This window comes from Convolutriloba macropyga, chromosome 10 (genome assembly GCF_964194025.1).
Source record: "Convolutriloba macropyga chromosome 10, txConMacr16.3, whole genome shotgun sequence".
In the NCBI taxonomy this organism is placed as follows: Eukaryota; Metazoa; Xenacoelomorpha; order Acoela; family Convolutidae; genus Convolutriloba; species Convolutriloba macropyga.
Genome location: NC_134477.1, coordinates 8,907,611 through 8,932,493, shown reverse-complemented (window position 1 = coordinate 8,932,493; position 24,883 = coordinate 8,907,611). Strand labels below are relative to the sequence as shown.

The window sequence follows — 24,883 nt, the reverse complement described above, 5'->3', positions numbered from 1 at the left end:
TACAAGCTTCGGGCTTCGCCTGTGGGGTGTCGATCCCAGTGTTTATCAGTCTATTACAGTTTATCTTTTTCCAGTGTCTGAATAGTAGACCTCAGAAAAAATTTACTTATTTGTTAAATTCCAGCAGCAACGCTAATCTTAAACACTTAGAAGTATGCGGGCTTGGGCTTGACATTTTACAAAAAACTTAATTACCCAGTGTGTCAAAATACTCGCAAAACCAGAATGCTCAATTTATTCCATTTTGGGTTTCGAACCAACAACTAACAACTGGCTGTTCCATCATGTTTTATTATAAAATGATCCAGTTAAATTGATATCCTTTTTGGTTGTGATAGTTCCCAGGTGCACCTGAACTGATTGTTGTTTTGTGAGTATTTTCATTGAATTCTCTGCATTTTCAAAAATTGTACTTTCGTTTGTGTTTACACATCTCAGTTCAGTTTAAGCGATCAATTCCAATTGTATTCGTATGACACTCTGCGGTTTTCATTCATGAAGACACAATTATATGTGTCTACTATGATCTCAGTTTGCCCCTGTTCTTCTCAGTTTGCGCCCATCCTCAAATAACCCCCCCCCCCCCCGCCCCCTCTCCCCCTCCTCACATCACCCCCTCCATCATTCATTGTAGAGCAATTCCCCCAAAAGTAGTCGTTTATTTCAATTATAACGTTTCTATTTGGAACTCAAGATGCTGCTTGGCTTTCCTCTATTTTAGATGTACAGGAAATGAGTGCGTTCTATTTAATTCTACTCTCCGGAGGTCGAGGTGGATTTCCCTAATGGCCGCGTCAATTTGACAATGACGGGTGAAAAGCTGGCCTCAACCCTGTCGAGTTTCACCTGCAAGGTGACAGCCGTAGGGCGCGGATTATAACTTCCGGAGGGCGACAGCCAGAGAGAACGGATTATAAATTCCGGAGGGCGACAGCCGGAGCGAGCGGATTATAACTCCCGGAGAGAGCGGATTATATCCCCGGAGGGAGCGAGATCATAGCAAAAGGATAGTGAAACTGACAACAAAATGCGAACTTAATCTGAACTTGAACTAAATTAAATACCATTTTAAATTAATTCATGCATTTATTGAGCATGCATTTCAACTTTCAATTTAGCTTTCATTTTAACTTTCATTTCCCCGCGCGTTTAAAGAGAGAGAAAGAGAGAGAGATAATTGCGGCGTGTAAACAAACTGCTCAGATAGAGGACATGCAGTAATTATAGCTGCGCATATAGAGGACATGCGGTAATTATAGCTGCTCAGATTGAAAGCATGCGGTAATTTGCTATGCTCAGATGAAAGGCAGAAAATAAGTGCAGACTGCTCAGACGGATGAGTCATTTTAAAATTTACAGCCAGACTGTGAATAGAAAAAAATGACATGAGCAGATTCATGCTCAGCGCAAAAATCCAGCGTATTTTTTTCATAGTTCAGCTCTGAAATACTATGACAGATAGGTCCGGGAGTTCAGCCAGCTCACAACCCAAATTTGTTTACGTTGAACAAACACAACAAATAATTACTTATAAATAGATAGAACAAAACTAAGAAACTCTTTGATTCAGGAAATACAAAGCTTGCCTGTAGTCCTTGAACTTGAGCGTGCATCTAAATTTTCCTGGAAATTTAGATGCACGTGAAAAACTGTAATAGTAAAAGGAAAAAAAGATCAAAAGGATATCAATTTTATGCTCCTCGTGTTTTACCATCTGGCCTCCTTTTTGATTCGAAAGACAAAAAAACTAACGATAAAAACCAGAAACGACCCAAGATAATTGCTGAAAATTAAATTTAAGAGTAACTAAATCAGACCAAACAATCGAGGACCTTTTCTACTAGCGCCCCCCCCCCCCCCCCAGCCCTATATAGCCGTTAAATTTGCACCGCCAAAACCTAAGTTTTCGCAAATTGTATGAGCAATATTTGCATTTAATTGAAACAACAGTGTCTAGGTAGATTGAAGGCACTTTTAGAATAGTTTCCTTGAAAAATTTTTAAAAATCAAGCCCTTATTGTAGCCGATAACACCAAAAATGATCTAAAACAGGAACTTTTATTGATGCTTATGTTATATGCAACAAATTTTGATTGAATACGTAATACTTTCAAAACATAGCTGTGCTAGCTTTTGGTAAATGCATATTGTTCATATATGTTCATGTATAAGATTACTTAGCTTTAACAATATGTTTACACATTTATAAATGGGTGTGCCTAACTAAGCGGGGGGGGGGGGCACTAGCAGAAAAAATCCACAATCCAAACTGTTCAGCAACACAGTTATGCCGACTTGCAAACAGCAGCGCAGCTGTTTAAGATTCACTGTCCGGGTCAGATGGAGAATTTTAACCAAAACAGAACCCACCTGATCTTTTGTAAATTTTCGAAGCTACCAGAAACAAAATTAGATGTCAACAAGTCTTAAACAAAAGATCAATTCTAAAATGACAGTAATGATGTCAGTTCCATGAAAACAATAAATACAACAATGTTCCCATTCCCCGGTAGTCTGACTATCTATAACCGAATTAAAAATTGCTCTAATATATTTTCAATTGACTGGAACTGCTTTAGAACTGTGAAATCGAAAACCAATAGATAAAGGAAACCAAGTAAAATACCAAGAGAATAAATCTCATTTCAATCCAAAATTCTCATTCTCGATCTACAGAATGGAGAGTTCAAAAACTAAGAGTGAAAATACACTTGAAAACCAGGAACAACGATGGTTAATATACAAAATCTCAGACCAAAAACCATTATGGGGAAATCCGCGAGCTCACATGCCCGTTCAATAAAAATTAAAAGAGATCAAACTTTCCGAAACATTTTCGAAGGAATATAATTAAATTTTCAATCACTCAAAAACTGAGAAACAGGGGGATGGTCTCCACTTATGCAACTAAGATTAACAATATAGCTGAAATGGACGTCTGGAAAGCTCTATAGAAAAGATTGCTTAACTATCAAACAAAGATCAAACCACAATGCAATATTTCGATAAAAAAACATTTAATAATAATAATAATTATGGTTCCTGCGTAACCGCAGCGGAGCAGCATTAGGCCTACAATAGCCTGTTCTCAGCTGCCCTTTTTCTTATTATACCATATTTCACACAAATCAATTTATGAGCAGCATTGCTCTTTTTTGGTGACTATAGCCATTTTTATTTTGCGTCTGAAACTTTTACGTGGTACCGTTATTGCAGCCAACATTGGTCAGCATATGGTCAACCTGAAGCGATGGTTAAGTAAGAGCTCATCCTCAGACAGACAGCTTTACGGAGGCAGGGGATTGAACTCTCAATCATTGGCGTGTGAACCAGACACAGTACCTCTCGGCTACCTTTCTTGACTTACATAGCAGTAATATAGTGCCGCAGGTGCAAATAGTTTGCACATTTCACAGAGCGAGCAACAGATAGTAAAGAAAAGTTTAAAGAAGGCCAAAAAATCTAGAAAACAAAACAACTGCATATTCTATACTTATTGTTCGACTGTGAGGGTTGAAGGTTAATTAAAATATTAGGAGGATAACTTTTCCGTCATCTGGAAAAGCCGGCTAGTTGCTTTGGACACACCATATTCAAGATAAAAACGGAATAACGGGATTTTTGTCATTCCCACCCACTTCAACTCCCCCCTCCCACTCCACCCACTTACGTTTTTGTTTTTAATTGCTCTCGAACGAAGTTTAAGGCAATTATGTTAAACGTGGCTCTTTGATGATTTGCACCTAATCAGTGATGGATCTGTTTTTAGTATGAAACCATTACTGTAGTCGTGTGTGGGATTTCTGATGCAAAAATGTTTTTCTCTAGAGCGTTTAGTTGCTCTCAAAGGAAATTAGTAGCAATTATTTTGAACGTCAAAATTTGGTTAGCACCCCCCTAAATTGACCCACCTTAATTGACATTCAAACAATCAAAATAGGCCTCATCGGCCATTTCGTTGAACTACGCACATAACGATTATCAGAGACCTAAAGCTCTAAGAGGACGTCTCATTGGCTCAATGCCTTCGAGATTTACATGGTATTATGCCGTCAATTGTACACTTCTATCCAGTTAATTTACTCAAAACTGTGAGTATTTTTCAAGACACATATCTTGAATTATACTGGGAACATTATACTGGAAGAGATAATAAGGTTAGAAATATTCGTGAAAATTATATATGCGTATTTTGGAAGAAACGTGAAAAGAATTGACAACGTTTTTTCAATACTGCCAAGGCTTTAGGTAACAGTCACTACACTGACACCACTGTCCCTGGCTAAAATCACTTCTTCAACCTTTCAGCAAAGTGTTCATTCGACAGAAATGAAGTATAACCTACTTGATTAATTGCACAAAAGACCCTCGCAATACTGATTGCAGATTCGCAACTACACCAATTATGGCGCCCAGGACTCTACGAAGACGGTTTTAAGTAATTACAAAACGGATAACAGCACTGACGCCAACACAAGAACTTTGATGGCAATTTAGTAGTGAAAACTTTTACCAATCCAGGAAAAAGACAGAAGTAAGTCACTGTTGTCAAAGAGTGACCTACGGTTTTTTCACGGAGAGGAAAAGCTCTAGAGCGAGAAAATGTGACAAAAGCTCTAGAGCAAAAAATTTTCTTTGACAAATGTGAAAATGTCACGGTTGTCCGCAGAAAGTCCCGAAAAACCTTTAAATTACGACAATGTACCTTTTATGGCGTAATGGTTAATCCCTCTTTTGAGCACGAGTCCGACGAAAATCGATCAATCAAAAAAAAATGCATGACCACCCAAAATCAACAAAATGCAACTAATTTCATTTGAAAGCATTAACAATGAAACAACATTGTAAAATTTGTATCAATTAAAGGGCTCTGGCTGATCAACACATAACAGTAACAGAGAACAGTAGCAAAACTCCGGAAACGAATAGAAAGATTGGACTGACTGTCGCATTTAAAAACTTTTGGGAACCTATTGTTCCAAATATCTGTTACAAGCTGAAAACTACAAAAAAAAAAAATAGAAAAATTTAGGCCTGATTACCAGAAAATAGCTTAACAGAGCTGATTTTCAGTTAGACGCTACTACGTCTTAAATCAAACATTATAGTGAGCTTTTTAGTGAGATACAAGGTCAGCCCTAGAAAGCAAAAACAAAAATCCTCCCAAAAAACCGGTGCGGGCTCGAACACTCGTGCATCCAGTGCAGAACACTCGAACAGTCTTTTGAGTGCATCTTATGTCAGTTTCGCGTCAAGTCGTTTCAGCTTGATCATACAGCTCATTAATTCAAAATGCAAACTCTTGCTTCAAATAATTTAGGCGTCATCAAATTCAGCCGATTTCACATGGGACTGAACTTACAGCTTCATACGGAGACATACAAAACTTCTACCTGTACTTTCGATGTAAGTAATTCTGTAATCATTTTACAATTTAGATGACACAATAGTCTATCATTTACAGTCGACATACAAAACAAACAAAAAAGAGGTCAGTACTGGAAATGCCCCTCGGCAACATCAATTTGCGCCGTAAAATTTTCATTTGAGCTTTCAAATTGGGCAGTAAGTAGTAAATTCCCATTATCTATTATCTCAATTTCATACGCAAACAAGACCACTAGTGTAGGGGCCAATGTTTTCGAAACTCGATGATAAGTCGGTTGCATATTAGGCCAAATCTTGAGTCATTATTTTAAAGAGCTGTACAGTGCTAACTAACTTTTTTCAGGAAACCTTCATGCAGTGCTGATTTGAATTTTTAGGGTAAATGACGTACCAATAAGATGCAATTTTGATAAATATGTTGACAAGATTTCCATGAAATGGTCCTCTGAATTTTCTGTAGAATAATAGATTTGAACAATTTCTTATTCGCAAAACTGAATAAAAGCAATATTCAATTCAGTTTCAAGCTCCCATCATTTATGAAAGTCATTAACTTGTCCATCGATCATTTCACATCATTTAATGAGGCTTATTCTCTAGCATATCACTGTGGCTTCTATCATTAATACCCATTGTTTAAAAACAAAACTCACGTTAAAAGGATATAAATACAAACGAACTTCTCTCGAATTTCATTGACAGTCAGACCCCTCATAAGAAATTTTGACTCTAAACTTTTAGAAACCAAACAAATTCTGAACTCAAGAATTTGTGATCAAATTTTCAAGTTACAATCACACACCAGACACTAACAGTTTTTTTTCAAAATGAGCATATTATCTCTTTTGTTTACTGTTGTATTATACTCCGCAGTATTAGGAAATAATATCAACCAGAGGGCATTTGACCCTATGGCAGCCATTATCAATGGATACGATTCACCCAACCGGCCGTTCTATGTTCGGCTTCTCATCGATCAGGATTGGTGGTGCGGTGGAACAATTATCAGTTCACGCTATGTTCTGACAGCTGCTCATTGTTTGGAGTGTACGTTTTACAATTTGTTCGCCATTAACCATATACCTTTGACATCTAAACCAAATTGTCTTGACGATTTGAGCAAGACTAAATTAAAGAGATTCTGATTGCATGAAATGAAAAGAATTGAGAACGCTGTATAGAATCTAGTAAATTGTATTTTTTGGTTTTTCTCTCAAACTTCCAACACTATATAAACGAAGATCCTGATTTTGGTGTACACAAAATTGATGCACTCCAGGATCACAAATGTTAGGGTACATAAATTTTGGGGTAAATAAATTTGATTTTGGTTTGTAAAAAAATTCAAATCATCAAGCAACAAACATTCATAACTACAAGGAAAATTACCAACCAAAGATAATTAAGCTCCTTTTTAAAGCGAAATAAGTTGAATATTTCACTTGACCACATCTGAACATTTTCAGACACGAAGACAAACGATGCTTTGGTTCTGGTGGGCGACTTTACTGAAGAGGGATATAAGAACAAACAAACCATCAAAGCAGCTAGACTAAAAATACACGAAGAATATGATGGCAATGACAAACACACCCCAAATGACATCGCATTGATTGAGCTTTCCGAACCTGTTTCTGACAGTTTGTCGTTGCAACTTTGCGACCGAAGTTACAAATCGTACACTATTGGGGTGTGTGGCATGGGTTCGACGAATGCAAAAGGTAATGAGAACCCAAAAGTTCTGCAAGAAATGAAACCCCAGGAACGCTATAACTGTGCTTTCACGTGGAATGGACCTGCCAAACAAGTAAGACATAGATAGCAGTTCTTCGTTAAAAAGCTTAACTTCACCTGCACTATTTTTTAAACTAAAAACAACATTTAATCACTTTCATTTGGTAAAAAATAGAACTTATTACGAACGAATTTGAACAATTACGAAAATATCAGATTCTGACAGTTAATTGCCAATGTAGAAACAATTTTAGAGAGGTTGTAAAGATTGCCGAGCCTACGTCAAAAACTAAAATTTGAACTACAAAATAACAAAAAAGTTATAGAAGTCAATCAATCTAATTGACAGGCTGATTTTCTTACAGTTTTGAAAACCAAAAAAAAACGAATTTGCTAAAAAAACCAAAAGATGTATACAACCGACCTTTTCAGTTGACAGGATGATTTCTGGCACATTTTAAACAAAAAATTTCCCTAAGCCTATTCAAAGCATTTAAGATAACGTATCCAACCCTTTTAGCTTATATGCTGTTTTTGACACCCTTATTACCTGAAAAATAAACAAGACGACCCGCTTGAGTCTGTGCGTAGCACAAAATGTTCCAACATACCACTCAGAGTCGCAAAAAACATTAAAAATGTGTCAGAAAACCATTGTGGGTATCAGAAAGCAACGCATATGCATTGGAGAAAATTACTTGCACTGTTTGAACCAAAAAGCCGTCTTTTTTCGACAGACGATACACCAACATCAAACTTTCAATTTTGCCATAGGTCAAAACTCAAGGATAGTTATTGTCATTAAGGTCATCTGTCTTTTCTCTAAGAAAATACTAAATGGACTTTTTGAGGTAATTGTATCGGTAGAATTAATTTTGACACTTTGAAATGTAACTTTTGAAAATTTATCGAAAAATGTTGTCAATTTTGATATTTCCTGACCATGAAGTGTAAAGTATGTTTAAAAAATTGCAGATGTGCCGAGCTTCAGCGAAATATTAAACCAAACAGTTTTAATTTTGGACTCACTTGAAGCCACAATTTGTAGCAGATATTTCCATGTTTTCGCCCTCTGCATCTAGTTTTATCAAACATTTAAAGAACCACCTCGCTTAAAACTAGCTCTGTGTGTCTCTCTCTATTACACACAAACAAATGACAACCATTATAAACGCTCACAAATCCATACACCTACATAAGCAAACACACAAATACAGCCAAAGACACCAAAAAAAACCAATTTTAAAATTTTCTTTATTGCATCTGATCTTTATTTGAGGTTTATCACTTAAATTCTGATTTTTTACTGAACAACTAAGTAGGGACTTCTTCAGGCAATTGTAACGGTAGTGGTGAAATTGACATTAAAAAAAGTTTCAAGAGCAAAATGGGACAACTAGTTTAAAATCTCGTAGACGTTTTATCAGAGAGAATGGAAAAACGAATTTTTGGCTTTTGACATATTTAAAGCCGCAATTTGTGGAAAAATTAAGTAGTTTTTCTATCTTTTCAAGATTTCTGACAATTTTTACTCTCTGCCCCTATTTGTGTCTAACATTTAAAAACTTTCTCACCGACTTACGCTGTTTTTCTTTGTCTCTCTTACACACGCCATTCAACCGCACACCTGAATACGTACACCCACTTAAGCGCGCGCGCAAATTTTACTCAACGCTCATTTGAATTCATTGAGTCTATGATTGCTTTTTGGAAATTTAGGTTTGCACTTCTTGAGGCAATTGCATCGGTAATCGTAAAATTGACACTGTAGTTTGCCATGAACTATTTGAAAATTTTCGAAATATTTTGCCATTTTTGAGCATAATCGGCATAACCAGTTTCATGAGCATAATCGGTCAAATCGTTTTCATAGAAACTAGCAGATGTGTTTGTTATCAGCTAGATTTATTAAACAATAATTGAATATTGAATATATTTAAAACCACATTTTGTAGCAAAATAGTTTTTCTAATACTTCAACCTTTCCGACACTGTGCCATATCCGTATAGAGAACATTTCTTCTAGCATTTAAAAATCAATCATATTTTCGCAAAATTATAAGGCTTCCTAATTTTATCACTTAAAAAATTATTTTGGGGACAGCAATGTGTAAAACCGATTTGCAATTAATCGTAATCGAAAATCTTGAACAAATTATAAACAACAAGTAAAAATTAAGTTTTCATGTTAATTTCTTTTGAATCGCAAACATGAAAAAATCAGGAAACATAACAAGACGGTGATCTATTTGTTCTCCAATAAATTGATTGCATTTAAATTAAATAAAACTGTAAAAACAATAGAACAAATAAAAATTTATTCCTCCAGTTCGGTTGTTTGCCTTACAGGTAAAAGTAGGACGCGAAAGATCCAAGCTATCGGTTCAAAGGTATGTTCTCATGATGATTTAATAAAAAAATGGCATGATTTAGATAACTGGATGAAAGTAAATTTCCACTAAATCTCGCAACCATTGCAGGTTTGTCTGGGAGATTATTCAGCGTACAGTTGCTTTGGTGACTCAGGCGGACCAGCGTATCCTATGGATCAATCATCCAACCCTATTTGTTTGTATGGAATTGTGAGCTACGGGGACGAGGATTGCCTAAACGACGCAATATACACCCGAGTATCAGCCTACCTTGACTGGATTGAGAAAAACACTCAGTAGACAACAATAACTCAATAACGCCCCCCCCCCCCCCCACAGAAATTATAGCCCACCCATAATAGTATTTTAAAATTTTATGGTAAATGGATGGGCAGTCGGTTGAAAACCCACTTAACTGGAGGGGTTATAATATGAGAGTCCAATAAAAGATAATTCAGTTAATTTATGCATTTATGTATTTAATAATAAATTACGTACGTGATTTTTGCATCAGTTATCGCAATTGTCGGAAAATTTTTCATTATTACTATCCATCGATGGTTTGGAAGTGTGCATTCAATCAGAATCTCACAACATACATGTGCATTTACCAATTTATATTTGCATAATTTTGACAATATCACTTTGAATGTCTCATTTCGAACTTTTATATATAGAAGTTCAAAATGAGATTAAAAAAGGTGGAAAAATTTTCTGAAACTGAAAATCTCATCCAAACGGTGTTCAAAAAATCACGAAACAATAAACAAAGAAACACTTCGAGCAGCGTGTCATCAAGATCGAAAATGAGAAATTAAAACAAAAATAGCTACAGCAGTTCAATATCTGACAAGCCATAAAAACATTTTGTCTATAAATTGTTTCTCATCTTTCAACAAATCTAAATCTCACAAATTTAACATTTGAACACACGGACTTCAAACACGGGAACTCGTCAAGAACAAGTCGCTAAGGTTCTAATCTATAAATACATTCCATTTTCTCATTCTTCAATTAGTTAAATCGCTACTTGAGGCGAATAAATTGGTACCACCAATTATATAATTTTCACTTTCGACTTGTGGACTAAAAGTTTCATATTCAACTCAATTTGAGACATACAAACAAATCAACTGACCATGACAAAAATATTGCTTTTGCTACCCCTTGCTTTTTACCTAGTAGTAGTTCAAGCCAGCTATATCAATCCGAAAAATTTGGATCCTATGCCAGCAATTGTAAATGGATACAACGCCCCCAATAGGCCTTTCTATGTTAAACTCAGCATCAGCAATACATGGTTGTGCGGTGGAACAATTATCAGCACTCGCTATGTGTTGACAGCTGCTCACTGCGTACAGTGTAAGTTTTAAAGAAAACAATAAGGCTCGGTAATGTTCTGTTCGTTCGCATATGATGTTCCGACTTCTCTAATCCAGCACCTTGTTCAGACCTTGTTCCTACCAAAAGTGGAAAACAAATTTTAGAAACAAAAGATTTTTCAGTTTTTCAAAAGATTTTTCAGTTTTACTTGAATATCAATTGATAAGTTCTCAAAACAAACACCAAATAAAACACCAAAGATTTAATGTTTGTATATTCTTTAATTTGAAACGGAACAAAAAGATTCGGTTTTTGATGCAAAAAACTCTTCGTGCCACAAAATACAGGTCAGCAAAAGGTGCTTCAGCGTCGGATATAGCAATAACATATGCCATTAAAACTGATTTTTAAAAATAGTCTACATTATTCCTATAGTTTAGTTTGTTTTTGTCTTCCACCAATAAAAGTGTAAAAACACGGATAATTAAAAAAAAACAATGCGACAAAAACTTGTGAGGACCAAAAAAAAAATAAACTAACTGAAATCAATATAGTCACGTTACAACGAATTTCACAAATGGCAATAACAAAATTGTAATAGAATTGTATGACAGGACTACACAACAGCTGACTAATCATAATTCAAGAAAAAAAAATCCTCTCCAGTTTTTAGAAGTTTTGATTGGTTTTTCAGAAAACAAGATATTCAGTGGATTCGTTTTCAAAATAACAAAACTGATGTTTTAATGATACTACACAAACTTATCTTGTCTCTTCAAACATCTTAATTTCCTGGAGCAGTTCCAACATTACAGGTGACCGAAATCGCGACGAAAGAACAAGACAAGTGCCCAAGAGTAAATATTTCTAAGGTTTCTCCCGAAGTCATAAAAAACCAAATTCAGAAACTGCAGAAGATTTTGGCCATATGGAAAATGGAGTTGAGACAGCGAGAAAAATTAATTGAAAAAAATCAAGACTAAACAGTTTTACTTAGAATCAGGATATCAGGACAAAAAAAAACAACTAGAAAATCGATTTATTCGAAGTTAATAAAAAACGACAAAAAAGATGCACTTGTAATTGTAGTTTTTAGAAATATGACCATTTTCTTTGAGAATGTAAGCCAGCCATAAAACGATTTTTCATGGTGACATGAAAATAATTAAAAATTTACGATATAGAGGCCGAACTTCATTAACCAGTTAAGTAATTTTAAACCATTTAGAAAGATTTAAATCGATCGATTTGACAACAATAGAAAAAAAGAGCTAATCACAAATACGATACTAATTATGTTATAAAATCAGGTGGACAAAAAGAGTGAAAACAGTGGGCCAAATTAAAGAAAACTGCCCAAAATGGCCAAAAGTAAGATGATAAAACTCAAAATAGTTAGACTTGCCAAGTTTAACAAACAATGCACTAGATTCGCAAGTCACGTGCACAACAGCTTTTTTGAAAGAATATTTGCAATAGCACCAGCAAATTTAGAAAGTTGCAAGCTTAAATCGATTAGTCTTAAAATTGATGGATGTACAGAAAAGGACTTCAAAAATAGTTAAGTAGCCGAAAAATAATCAATTTTTAGCGTAAAAAAGAAAATCATTAATAATATCCAAGCTTCAGTTACTCTTAGAACTTCATTAATCTCGATGACTGAAATATTCAACGATTTAATGTTTATACAGCGGACAATATTTGAGAGATAAGGTCTGAGAATGGCAAAACGTCTAAATCGGTAAAAATAGGAGCCGAAGCTTCAAAAACTAAACGGCGATTTCTTAACGTGATAAATGAAACAAAAAAACAGAAAAAAACCCTATCCTAAATATTTCCCGCTTGAGGCACTGTTGAATTATACCAGCGCTTTTTAGCAGAATACAAGTAAATTTAAAAACTGAACAAAAATGGTTAAAATTAGCCGGTGTTCACAAAACTTTAAACCACAAATTCTCGGATACATTTTCTCCAAACAAGATAATCCACGGTCAAGGGGCACTATAAGTATATAACTCATATCGTTTCATGATAATTTTATGAAATTTTGATGATAAATTTATCGGTCCAAATTGACTTGAAGAACCATTGTGACCATTGGACAACAATTGACTGGAAAAACTTAGTAGGGTCTTATAAAAATTTATCATGCATATTGGAAACGTTCACAGGGTCGCATCTATTTATAGCAGTAATTTATTATTGTGTGACGTCTGAAAATATAAGGCTTTATTAATAGTCCCCATCTTTTATCAAAAAAGTATTAATCTCATTGATCAATGTGTTCGGGTCGAAATTAGCCTTAAATTTAGCAAACAGTTTCCACGAAATAGCCAATTGTTTACAAACGAGACGTATGTTAAAGGTATTTAAATTAAGATACTCTTTGCCATATCATTAGTCAGGAATTATTCTATTTTTAGAATACTGAAATAATATCTGCAGTATAAGAATGAGCTTCTGAAAGCCATTATTTACAATAATAACAAAATGTCGTTGCTGATTGATTTGGCATTCTGCCATGTAATACTGGGAAATTTCATCAAACAAAAAAATGTGGCCTTATAGTGGCAGTTAAATTAAGTCTGACCACTCTTCAATGCACCAGTTTGGAAACAATGCACCAAAAAAGCGCTTCTATGCCATGATCATAATAAGTCCTCAATGGATTTGCGATTGTAACATTATCAATCCCCATTAGGTGTTGACAGCGCCACACTTCTCAAAGTGTAAGTTTCGGTACCAATTATAATACAAGGTCATGAGCTGGGTCAAATTTTTCCCCAATCTTTTTAGTTTGTGCATCCCTCCACCGCTTAAAGGGTGCATATGTTCAACCCCCAAGCGCATTTGACAATGATTCACCATCTATGGCACGTGATCTGTATCTGAGGGTGCATAAAGTCATTGGGTGGATAACGGATTGGCGAGCCGCATTTGCTCTTCGATAATTTCATTGAACCATTTTAGAAACTTAAAGCAGTACGGTATTATATCAAAGTTACGACACTATGTACCACGACGCCAGCTTCTTACGTGTTATTTCAGTAATAATAAACCTATTGGTCAGTATGGGCTGCTTGCGTACGGTTGTTGCAGCTATTTTTTCTAGAACATATCTTTACTTTGCAGAAGAAAATTCAGAAATTTAATTTTTCGGCAAAAAGCGGGATACTTGTTGGAACATACTCAAAGGCAATCAAATATTTTCTGTGTTTGAGAGTTACCCATTTATGAATGGCTCAAGTTTGTTCTCAGATCAGTTATCAGCGCACATAAACAAGAGTATCTAGACGAGATGTTTGTTTTCAAGAAAACAAAAGAATAACGCCTGCGAAAAAAGGCTTCTTTTTGAACCCCTTGCGAGACGCAAAATTGAACGCAAATTCGTGCAGCTTAACTTTCTAACATACGCAGGAAAGATAATTTCATTCCTGAAATCTCACATTGTGACAGTTGAATAGGTTTTTACTATAGTGTTAGGTATTTATTGGCACATGATTCGATTTTAGTTTTATTATTTTTTTGTTTGTATACTGATATATCTCGTAGTAAGTTGGGTCATGTACAAAGATTTTCTCTTGATTTTGTAGACAGTTATTTACAATATACGTCTTTAAGTAAACGATTGTAGTTACCCTCAATACGTTTTTTTTTCTACTGCCCTCTGTTGAATCTGTAGCTCGGTTGGACAATTATGTACACTGTGGCCTCCAACGGTTCTTTGGCGCTCCTATGGGGCTAATTAGGCGCATGCTGGCGCCGGTAGCCGCAGAGGGCTTCGGAAGAATTTTCTATTGAAATTTGCAAAAGTGCCAGCATGTTCCCATTTTTCAATTATTTTTTTGCGCTGGTTCTCACATACGGTCAATCTGAGTTTACTGAAGGACTAGGAAACTACTAGCGATGCTAATTTAGATCAAATGTTAATAGATTTCAGCTCTACAGCTCTTCGTTTTAAATAGTTTTTGGGATTTTATTGCTCAGCTTGAGTTTTCATCACAATGCTGCATTTCCGGTTAAATACAATGTTTGAATTATTTATTGGTTGAATACATCAGAGTAAATAGATCAGGCGTAGTGAGGGTCGCAAGGCCCCGTTACCTGTCCTTTCCAATATCCAATATCCAATATCCAATATCCAATATCCAATTATATTTAATTCCTGCTTACTATCAGTTTTTATATTATGATACAAAGAATAAATTAATTATTCTACTTCTTCTAAAGCAAGATTCAGACGTTCCTTTCACTTTTCAACTGAATAATGTTTTCAGCCTCAACAGATGTTTTGGTTTTCGTTGGTGACTTTACGAAACCAGGAGACGTGAACAAAGAAGTTATCAGAGGAGCTCGGGTAAAAGTACACGAAGACTATAACGGTAAAGTAACCACAAACGACATCGCTTTGATTGAGCTCTCAACAACAGTTTCTGTCAATAATGTACTGCCACTTTGCGACAGAAGCTACAGTTCTAACACTATTGCAGTTTGTGGGATGGGAACTACAAATCCGTCCAACAATCAAATGCCATTAGTTCTGCAAGAAGTGCAACTTAAGGAACGTGCAAGTTGTGCTATGGTTTGGAATGGACCTAAAAAACAAGTGAGTTATAGAGTTCGAAACATTTCTGTTTGCAACTAGTCTTTCCACTATTTCAGGATGAAATGTTGAGGCCAAAGACAAAGGTACGTTTTAAACAAAACCAATAAACGCAATCTTATGCCCCAACTCCACTTAAAATGACCCCTCAAAAACTGACAATTGAGCACTTTTGGCTGCTAGTGGTATGAAATAACCCTCCCTCCCCCGCCCCGCTTAGTGTGTTTGCATAGTATTTGCAACCATCAAGCGCACATTTATACATAATAATGAACTAGGCGATGGTTAAAGCACAACGTACTCGGTGTGCACAACGTACGAGGAGGAAGAAAACAAGGAGGGAGGCAGGGAAGAACGAGAAAACGAGATAGCGAGAAGGAAGTAGGGCGGGGCATTGAACTGGAAATTAGCCCTGTCCTCAGAAGCGATTCGAATATAATCTAATTAGTTTTCAAATGTTTTGACCCTCGAGAAACGTATTTAAATTTTCCCAGAAGCCGAAATATTGCAAAAAGATTATGAATCAGGAGAAAGATGCCACATCTGTTCGATGCCGCGATGAATTCCGGTGCCTCCTCAAAACGATTACGTCTATTTTCAAAACCATTTAGGAGTATTACAATGTTGATTAATAGCTGAAATAGCAATACCGTGCGAAGCTATAATTGACCTTCTCTTGTTTTCCTAATGATTCAAAGAACAGTTCTGGTGATCGTTGTTTTTTAACCGACCGAATGTTTGGGTCAATTTGCTGAACATAAGTCGAAAGCAGAATAAAGAGAGTTGTTTTTTGCTCATGCATTCTCCTGAGAGAAAGAAAGATAGGCGTGAAAAATTTTTTCGATCATTTGAGTATCATAGTATTTTTACAATTCAAAGAATTGAATTGTATTGGTGCGCTGTCTTTTTTTAAAGATCTGTTCACGCTTTTTTTCTGCTTATTCACGTCAGTGAGAAGTAAAACTAGAGTGGCGATTTTGGTCACACTAAAATAGTAAAGGGAGCGAAAAATCGAGTAGGTTTGAAGCGTGACTTTTTCAAAATACCTTTAAAGTGGAGTGAAAAATTGGTGTTTGAACAATTTGGCGGTTTTTGAGATGAATTTTTTTCAGGGTATCCTCTCCTTCAGTGCTTTTAAGACGGAACATATGTGTTCTAAATGTGCCTATTTGCCTTTGCTTGAACTCATTAAGGGGCAGCTAAAAATTTTTAAGCCTTGCCACTATTTGTTATAAAATATTACAGAATTTTAGATTTTTCCCCCTTTTTTAAAATGACCGGTTGTCTCATCACTTAGTACCATCAATTACAGGTCTGATTGGTTGCCAATGAGGCATAAATGAACCTAATTAATCGAGTTAATAGCTAGTGGTTTTCATGACTTTGACACTACTTTTTCTCAAAAAATTTGAGTGAATTTTTCAGTTCTGCAAGTATTTACTGTACTTTTGATGTCTTATCATTTAGTCTCATTGGGGACAGTTCTCTGCTGCTAATCGGGGTTAATTTCATCCATTTAATAGTTTTTGGTGAAAGCTAGTGCTTTCTATGACTTGGCCACTAATTGTTTTCAGTAATAATTATCGACTTAATAATTTTTAGTTTTGCGAGTTTCTTTTCAACTTGCTTTTTGTTAATTATACGCCTGATCGTTTTTTTTAAAACAACCGTAGTGATTTTTTTTATTTTGGCTAGTATTTGTGGTAATTATTGCTGTCTTATCACTTAATCTCATTGATGACAGGTCTCAACGGTGGTCATTGAGGACTCAATTAATTGATGTAATTGTATCCTTTAGTAGCTTTTGCGTTCCGTGACTTTTATACTAGGTGTTTTCAAAAAGTTTCAGCGAGTTTTATTGCAATTTTTGGTTATTTTTGTCTCATTATTTAATATTATTAGTGAGAGGACTCATCGATATTTAATGACAGGTTGCTAATGAGAAATGCAGGAATACAGTTGGCAGTTTGAGTTCATAGCAGTTGTTTTCTGGTGTTGATGCTGTCTTTTCAAAAAATAGAAATAAAATTTTAGTCTTGCTTGTTTTTGTTGCTCTCATTTGCCTCTTAAAGCGGAGTTTATGATAGTCAGGTCATAAATTAATACGATTATTTGAATTGTATTGTCCTGCTATGTTTTTTCTTTCGTGTAACTCTAACTCTAAACTTTGGGCGTTTCCCAGAATTGTTATGAAGTAATTGAGTGTTTGTGAGCTTTATTGACCATATCAAGGGTTTTTAAGAAAAAAATTCAGTTGCTCCTTTTCATTAATTTGCCATCTTGAAAATTTTTAAAATAAGAATATTGAATCTGCAGTTGTTCTTTCTCGTATGTGGAGGCCATATGATTTGATTGACATAATCTTAAAGGTACTGTGTTTAATTTAAAAAATTTAAATAAGTGTTTTACTCTATTGTATGTTTTTCAAAGTTTCTGTCTGTTACTTATGTTTATATTACTTTTCTGAACATTTTAGTTTGTGCAATCGGTGATCTAGAACAAAACTATGGGTTTTACATACATTGGCCACCGAACCAAGGAAAAATTATTCATCTCCATTTCGAGATATATTCTGTAGGAAAAGGTTGAAAAATTTCGGGTTTTTGTTCTTCGTTCGTTCTCTTTCTTCGGTTGTTCGTCGGCATTTACGGTTTTTTTATTTGTCTATCAAGTGCTGAACACCATGATAAGCTGTAATAAGAAAACCGTAGATAGAACACCCAATGTGTAGAAGTGTCAATAAGTAGATCTTCAAAATTTTTTCACATTGCAGATTTCACTTTCTGTTCTTAATTATTTCTTTTAAACTGATACCACAAAGAAAGAAAGAAAGCGTAAGTTTAAATGAATTATTAATAGCCGCCTGTTTCTCAGCCAGCTATCATAGTGCTCCTATATTTTTAACAATTCAAAGAATTTGAATTTTATTGGGGCGCTGTCTTCTCTTTTAAGATCTGTTCACACGTTTTCATGAATTTTGAAGTCAAATTGGAGTAGTAATTTTGATCACAGCCAAACAGGAAAAGGAGCGAAAAAGCGGGTGGTTTTTTGGCTTGAAACTTTAAAGTAGAGTGAGAAAAAGCTGTTTGAACAAAAATTCGCTTTCGCTCTAGTGGTTTTTTTGTTCACATGCGGCAATTTAACTTTGGTTTTTACTGCTTTTTCAATTTATTGGATCGTTTTGTTTCCTAAATGGTTTTCCCAATCCATTCATAGTTCATTCTAGGCCTAGTTTCTTGTTAGAATCAAATTTACATTTCTCGCTAGCGAAATTTTTTGACAATGATTTTCTTTTTTTTTGTTTTTTTTAATCCGATTTTTTTGGAAAGGGCTTTCCGAATTCACTCAGTCCGTTCTTGATCTAGTTTTCTGTTTAGTCAATGAAAAATCTTTGAATTGTACGTCAGGAATTGTCCTGCCATGTTCTTTTACTTCGTTGAATAAAAATATTTTCGCTTTACCTTAGTTCACACCTTGTTCAACATTTTGCGTGAAACCTTTGTGACTTCTCTAGGCTAGTTTCACTCTATTCTCATTCTACTAAAAAGTGTTTTTAGACAGCAGTTGGTCAGCATAGAAATTCAAAACGATCGGAGTCAGTATCAAAAAATTAAATCAGAAATAGAAACGGAGTAAATCCATACAGCCAAATTTTAGATGTCCCTTACTAAAACTTTGTTCTTACTTACCATCTCTAATACTTATTGGTATTGATACGAGCCAGGAGTATGTTCAGCTCCAAAATGACATCAAATAGTTCGCAATTTAAAATTGTTTGTGTACAAAAATCATTTTTTTCATTAGTTTTTTTCTCTTCTTTCAATCCCAATCTTGGTTATGAGAATCAACGGCGGCTATTTTCCGACAATCTGCCGGGTATGTTTGTTTTTGCGTGTGAATACTTATCTGGCTTTTATTAGTTTCTGGTGACGTTTGGAAGGGTTTAATTACCTTTTCTCGAAATTTTTATTCTAGTCATTGGCCACAAACATTCTCAGAAAGTATTTTGTGAATTAATAATTTGACGTGCCTACTTCTTCAGATTTTCCAAAAACTCGCTATCACATTTATTATTCTTTTAATTTCTCTCTTCTTGAAGCAAATAGGTTTTCAAAACATATCTAAATAAATAAGTAGTTAGTTGAAGCCAAAGTTACAATGAAGCTAAATGGTGCCAGGCTCACTGCAAATCACATTTGTGTTCAAATATGCAATTGGGTGCGCGACGTAATTTTTCTCCACTTATTAGAGCGGGTTGATTTATTTGAGTAATTTTTTGTGCACACGGGTATTACCTCTCTCTTCATATGAATCCCTCTCTCTAATTGAACTTGCCAACCTTAACGGGAGGAATCTAAGTCAAAAGAATATCTCATACCAAATCAAAAATAATTGAGGGCAGTTTTACAGAACATAAATATAAATCAATTATAGACATCACATCAAAGAATAGAACATCCAAAATGTTTCACACTGATCTAAGGCTTTCTTTGGCAACATTCTTTACATGGGTATTTCGAGACAAAAGGTCTACAAGGTATTACAACTATTTTCTAGCAATCAGTCAACTTTTTTTAATATTCACCAAGATTCATTGCTTACACAATTTGATTTCGCTCATCACTAGGGTGCAAATTAACATATCTATGATATAACCATTGCTACTGAACGATTAGAAGATGGCGAAAATTAGGAAAGCAACAAAGGACGTATTGTTTTTAAAACAACCAGGGGTATGTTCACATAGGCCAACAACAGAATCTTTTGTTGTCTTCGGGGCAACAAAACTGATAGAATAATCTATCAAATTGTATATATCTGAAAAAAGTTTAGCAGTGCCAACTTTATGGCACAGACAAATTCGCCCGTCACAGTTATCAAAGAACTCAAATAAAAAAAAGAATTTTCTGACACATGAGGTTCTTCAAATTGAAACTAGCTCTCATAAAGACGTAAGTAAACTGAAAAAAAAGAAAAGCAAATTGGTCAAACCCACAAAATCAAGTTTAATTTTGACTCACTACTTAAATTTTAAGCAAAAATAAGATATTAAAACCAAAGCCAGAAATCAGTGCAAGAAAAAGAACCAATGAACACACACTAAAACAAACTTACACCCAATACTATATAATCAACACAAATCACTAAGCATAAAATCGAAGCAAAAAATTTACTTCTGTCACCTCAGATCAACTAAATGATAGAACACTAAATAGACATATCAAATTCCAACTTAACTGATTCAAACTGTGCAGAAATTAGACAATCGACTAGAAACAAAAATAATTCACTTATTTCAGTCTGCTCAATTTGCGAACTGGATCGGACATCATGAATTAAAACAACAAACTCGACAAATAAACGAACATCAAGTAGATTTACTGACATCAACTGTGAAAAAGACTCTTAGGACCTATATTAACAGCAGCCAAAAGATATTGCAAAAATCCCAAAAAAAAACTTTCAATAAAAATTTCTCTGTTGCTGTGATTCAGCATGCTTTAGAACTTCTCACGCAACAGAGCCCTCGAAAAGAAATTTCTGCCTTAGCTGCTCTGAATGTCCTTCAGAGCGAGTTATTTCCTTATTAAAAGTTGAAGCAGACATTAAAATTAGAAACTGTACAAGTAATTTCTTCGACATGTCAGTTCTGTATAATTATTGAATAATACAACACGGTTTTTATTACCATCGAGAAGTTATCAAACAGCAAGGCAAAGCCGAGTTGTTGAATAACTTCGAGATAGTGATAATAACCGTGCCGTAATGTTTTTTTAACAATTAATAGTATACGATTACAACAGTTGCGTAACTAAAACCAAGTTGAAATTGGTTAGACAACTTTTCCTCCGATCTTTATATGGCACAAGTAGCAAGAAAAGAGTGACCGAAGAAGATACTCTAATACAAAAGCAGAATTCCTCCACATTGATTTTTTAAATATTTATCAGGCGCGAACAAGATATTCAATCGGTAACTTATGCAACTATTCTTATCGAAAAGAAAGTTGATTCTCGCAAGTCACCTATAAATTTGAGCCAAAGAGAGCAATGAAGGACGTAACGTTAGTAAACCAAACTTCTGAGCTGTAGATGTCACATAAAACATAGAAAAATAAATTGACGTCGAAAAAAACTTCACCCAACGAAAAAACTAATCGCTATCGCTCTGCGACTATTGCAAACTCCAGGGAGAGGACACTTACAAAACTAAATGTGTCTCGTTTTTAATAAATTTAGTAAATATTTCCTAAAAACGATATCGGAATTTACGATATTTGGATTTAAAATAGTTTACAAAAACTGAGAACAGCTATTATACACGATAGTGATTATTTGGCAAAATTCTGAAAGACAATAGAACGGAAAAATCCCATAATCCAATAAAGAAAAACAGAACACTCGTGCACTGCAATTTAAACTATTGTAAATGATTTGCATTGTAGTATCCAATCATCTAGAAACATCTTTCTAGCGGTGAAATATACAACACGAAGCACTTTTAAAAAATAAATCAGTACAATCATTGAGACATTGAACAAAATTAATTATATCCTGACATAGATATAATTATTTGCAACTGTTTACAGCAGCATAACTGAGGTGAAAGTTGATATTGACGCCAGTTCTGTACATGAAATAAAAACTGCAACTACTCTAGAAGTCGTTCGTCCAAATTTGACTATTAGCTATTAATGCTCTCACTTGTTATACCGTCTTCATTTTACTTCATTAATAATCAGATGCCTTATGAGCACTTAGTTAGGGACCACTTCAAAAATTCAAGAAGTTGCCCCTCCTGATTAGTGGGCATAAACTTTTACCTCCTCCCATCCGGGCGCACGTGCTACTTTACATAGTAACGTGCTATAAAGCAACACATAATTGATAAAAAGGATGACATAAAAATGTAAGGGGAAATTCTGAAACAGTATTTTGCAGGTGTGTCTCGGGGAGGTTGCAAAGGACAGTTGTTTTGGTGACTCGGGTGGACCTGCGTATCCAATGGATCAATCATCCAATCCCATCTGTTTGTATGGTATTGTGAGTTATGGGAGCAATACCTGTAATGGCGATGGTGTATACACAAGAGTATCAGCTTACCATGACTGGATCCAGAAAAATACACAGTAAACAATACTACTAGACAGAAGAACCATCGATGAAGAACAAGATTCAGATCAATTGGCCCAATTGAAAATAACGGAAAACAATTTTAGATAATTTTGATGGAACACAAATACTACAAAGGAAAATGAGTAAAAAATTGAAATCTTGAAATATTGTGTCAATCAACAGTTCATTGGGAAGGTAAAACGATAATTTGAATGTTATATCAAACATAGCTGGGCAAAAGAAAGCCTGAAGAAGGGTGACACAATTGACTTTATAGCTTATAGTACAATATCAATAAAGCCTTCCTTATATTCAAAAATTTGAGCAACTTTTCTGGAATTTGCAACTTTAAATTTTTTGAGCATTTTCTCTTTACTGTTAGGGCCTACAGGGCTCAAAAATATTTCTATTAGGAACAGCTTTCTTCTCAATTTTTTTCCTTTTCCAATTTTTTGTTGAATGGGTTTGAGCATCAGTTGATAGGAAAACTTTAGTAGCCAAAAAACAGTTTTGAAGGCATTGGATTTGAGAAATTTAGCGACTGGCTAGTGATTTTTACCTATTAATGCAAATTTTGTCATTTTTGCCTTTATGCTTTTCACATGGCCAGCAAGGTTTCTACTCGCCCACAAATTATTTGATCTGTTGGTTTTTCGCTAGTCAGCAAGAACTGATTTTGAGGCCAGTATCTACAATGAGGTATCTACAAATTAAACCTTGTTTTTTATTTATACTTTTTCTCTGGTTGAAACTTCTTCTCTGTCTGTCCCATGATGTTCAATTGATCTGCTGGCATGCTCTTGATTTTTGAAACTTGTTATTAAATCTTTTATATTTCAGGACTTAAAAAACAAGAAAACTGAATGAGAAAACAATGGAAACTCGAAAAGTTTCAAAAAAACAGGACAAAAACACTCACAAGTGCCTTTGGAACAACAAATTTAATAAAAATTTCTAATGAGGTATAAGACAAATTGAAGAAACTTTAAAATTCCTGGAAAAAAATCCATTTTGGGATCAAAATTCGTCCAATTTGATCAAACTTATTCCTGTCATTTTTGCATATGACTTTCTATTAAACCCTGAGTCATTATTGTAAATTTATTTATTGCTTATATAACTTCTTTCTGTGCCAAGCACAGCCATCTTTTTCATAATTAAATTTACAAACAATTGCAACTGTAAACAATAGTTGGTCTGAAAAAGGTTTTTAAAAAACTAGGAACTTGTTGAACAAAAAAATAGCAAAACAAAAATAACGGAAAATTAAAGTTCTTGCAGAATAACTACATTAAAACTTTAAAGAGTTTAAATTGTATCAGATTTTAATTGCTCTACGCAGAATCTGAATACACGGACTGTAACACAGAATATCATACAACAACCACTTTCAATCTTCTGCATCGTGCTGATCAAGAAAAATACCATCTGCCGTGAAAATTCAGCCCACTACAAAAATTAGTTCAATACCTGAAGTTTAATTCATTTTTTCGACTTTCGAAAAATCCCGCATGGGTGCTACACAAATTGACAGTAAATATTCACCATTTTCGACATGAACCATTTCTGTTAAGTTGGAATACTGCAATTTTGCTCGGTGCCTCAAGTAGAGATTGCTATTTTAAATTTTGATGAAATAAAAAATATTTCTCCGAAAATGAGCCATGAAAAACTGCCAAGTGCGAGTATATGATGTTAAAAAAGTAAGCTAAATCTCAATTATAATTGGCAGCAAAACTACAAGGAATAAATTCGTTACCGTACGTCCATCAGTTTGAAAATTAATTAATCTTTGAGAAAAAATCGACCGTCATTACACAAAATGTTTTCAAATGAAAACAACCTTTTAATTGTATGAAAGTTCCAAAATCAAATGCACAGCAGATCTATTTTTATCAGCCAAAGTTTAAAAAAGGGGCAAACTGTTGACAGAACAATAAAACCCTCACACGAAGTTATTGCGCAAGGCAGTAAAGAGAAATTTTGGTGAAATCTGTCAGAATTACATGAATTTGAGCAAATTGGCTCAAACAAATAACCCACTAACGTCGGACAAATTCCTATCAAACCACTAATAATTCGTTGGCTTCGTCAGTAGCTTGTTGGGGCTTAGGGAGGCCAGCTAGGCATAAATGAGATGAGAAAAGGAAGAGAAAAAGGTTGAGTTCGGCAAACCGTTAGTTTCATTGATTTCGAAGTGGTCCCCAAACTTTAGGCAGCTGGTTCCATTAAGCTTTGGAAAAAAACCATGAACAAACAAAAGTATGGACATACCTGCTTTTGAACGCACAAAATTTTTTGAACGCACAAAAGTCGACAAGAACGCACGAAATTCTGAACATGAACGC

General features: G+C 34.8%; 2 protein-coding genes across 2 annotated transcripts; both read left to right on the top strand.

Annotated features, from left to right (window-relative positions):
* Nucleotides 1-6,026: 6,026 nt before the first annotated feature.
* On the top strand, nt 6,027-10,262 carry LOC142348254 (chymotrypsin-like). The gene is made up of 3 exons (XM_075399549.1): nt 6,027-6,435; nt 6,855-7,195; nt 9,603-10,262. The coding sequence occupies exons 1-3, from the start codon at nt 6,216-6,218 to the stop codon at nt 9,792-9,794; spliced, it is 753 nt and encodes a 250-aa protein (XP_075255664.1). The 5' UTR covers nt 6,027-6,215; the 3' UTR covers nt 9,795-10,262.
* A 246-nt stretch (nt 10,263-10,508) lies between these two features.
* Nucleotides 10,509-22,924, top strand: LOC142348253 (CLIP domain-containing serine protease HP8-like). Its single transcript, XM_075399548.1, has 3 exons — nt 10,509-10,856; nt 15,095-15,423; nt 22,362-22,924. Exons 1-3 carry the CDS (start codon nt 10,634-10,636, stop codon nt 22,551-22,553), a joined length of 744 nt encoding a protein of 247 aa, XP_075255663.1. The 5' UTR covers nt 10,509-10,633; the 3' UTR covers nt 22,554-22,924.
* The last annotated feature ends 1,959 nt before the right edge of the window (nt 22,925-24,883 follow it).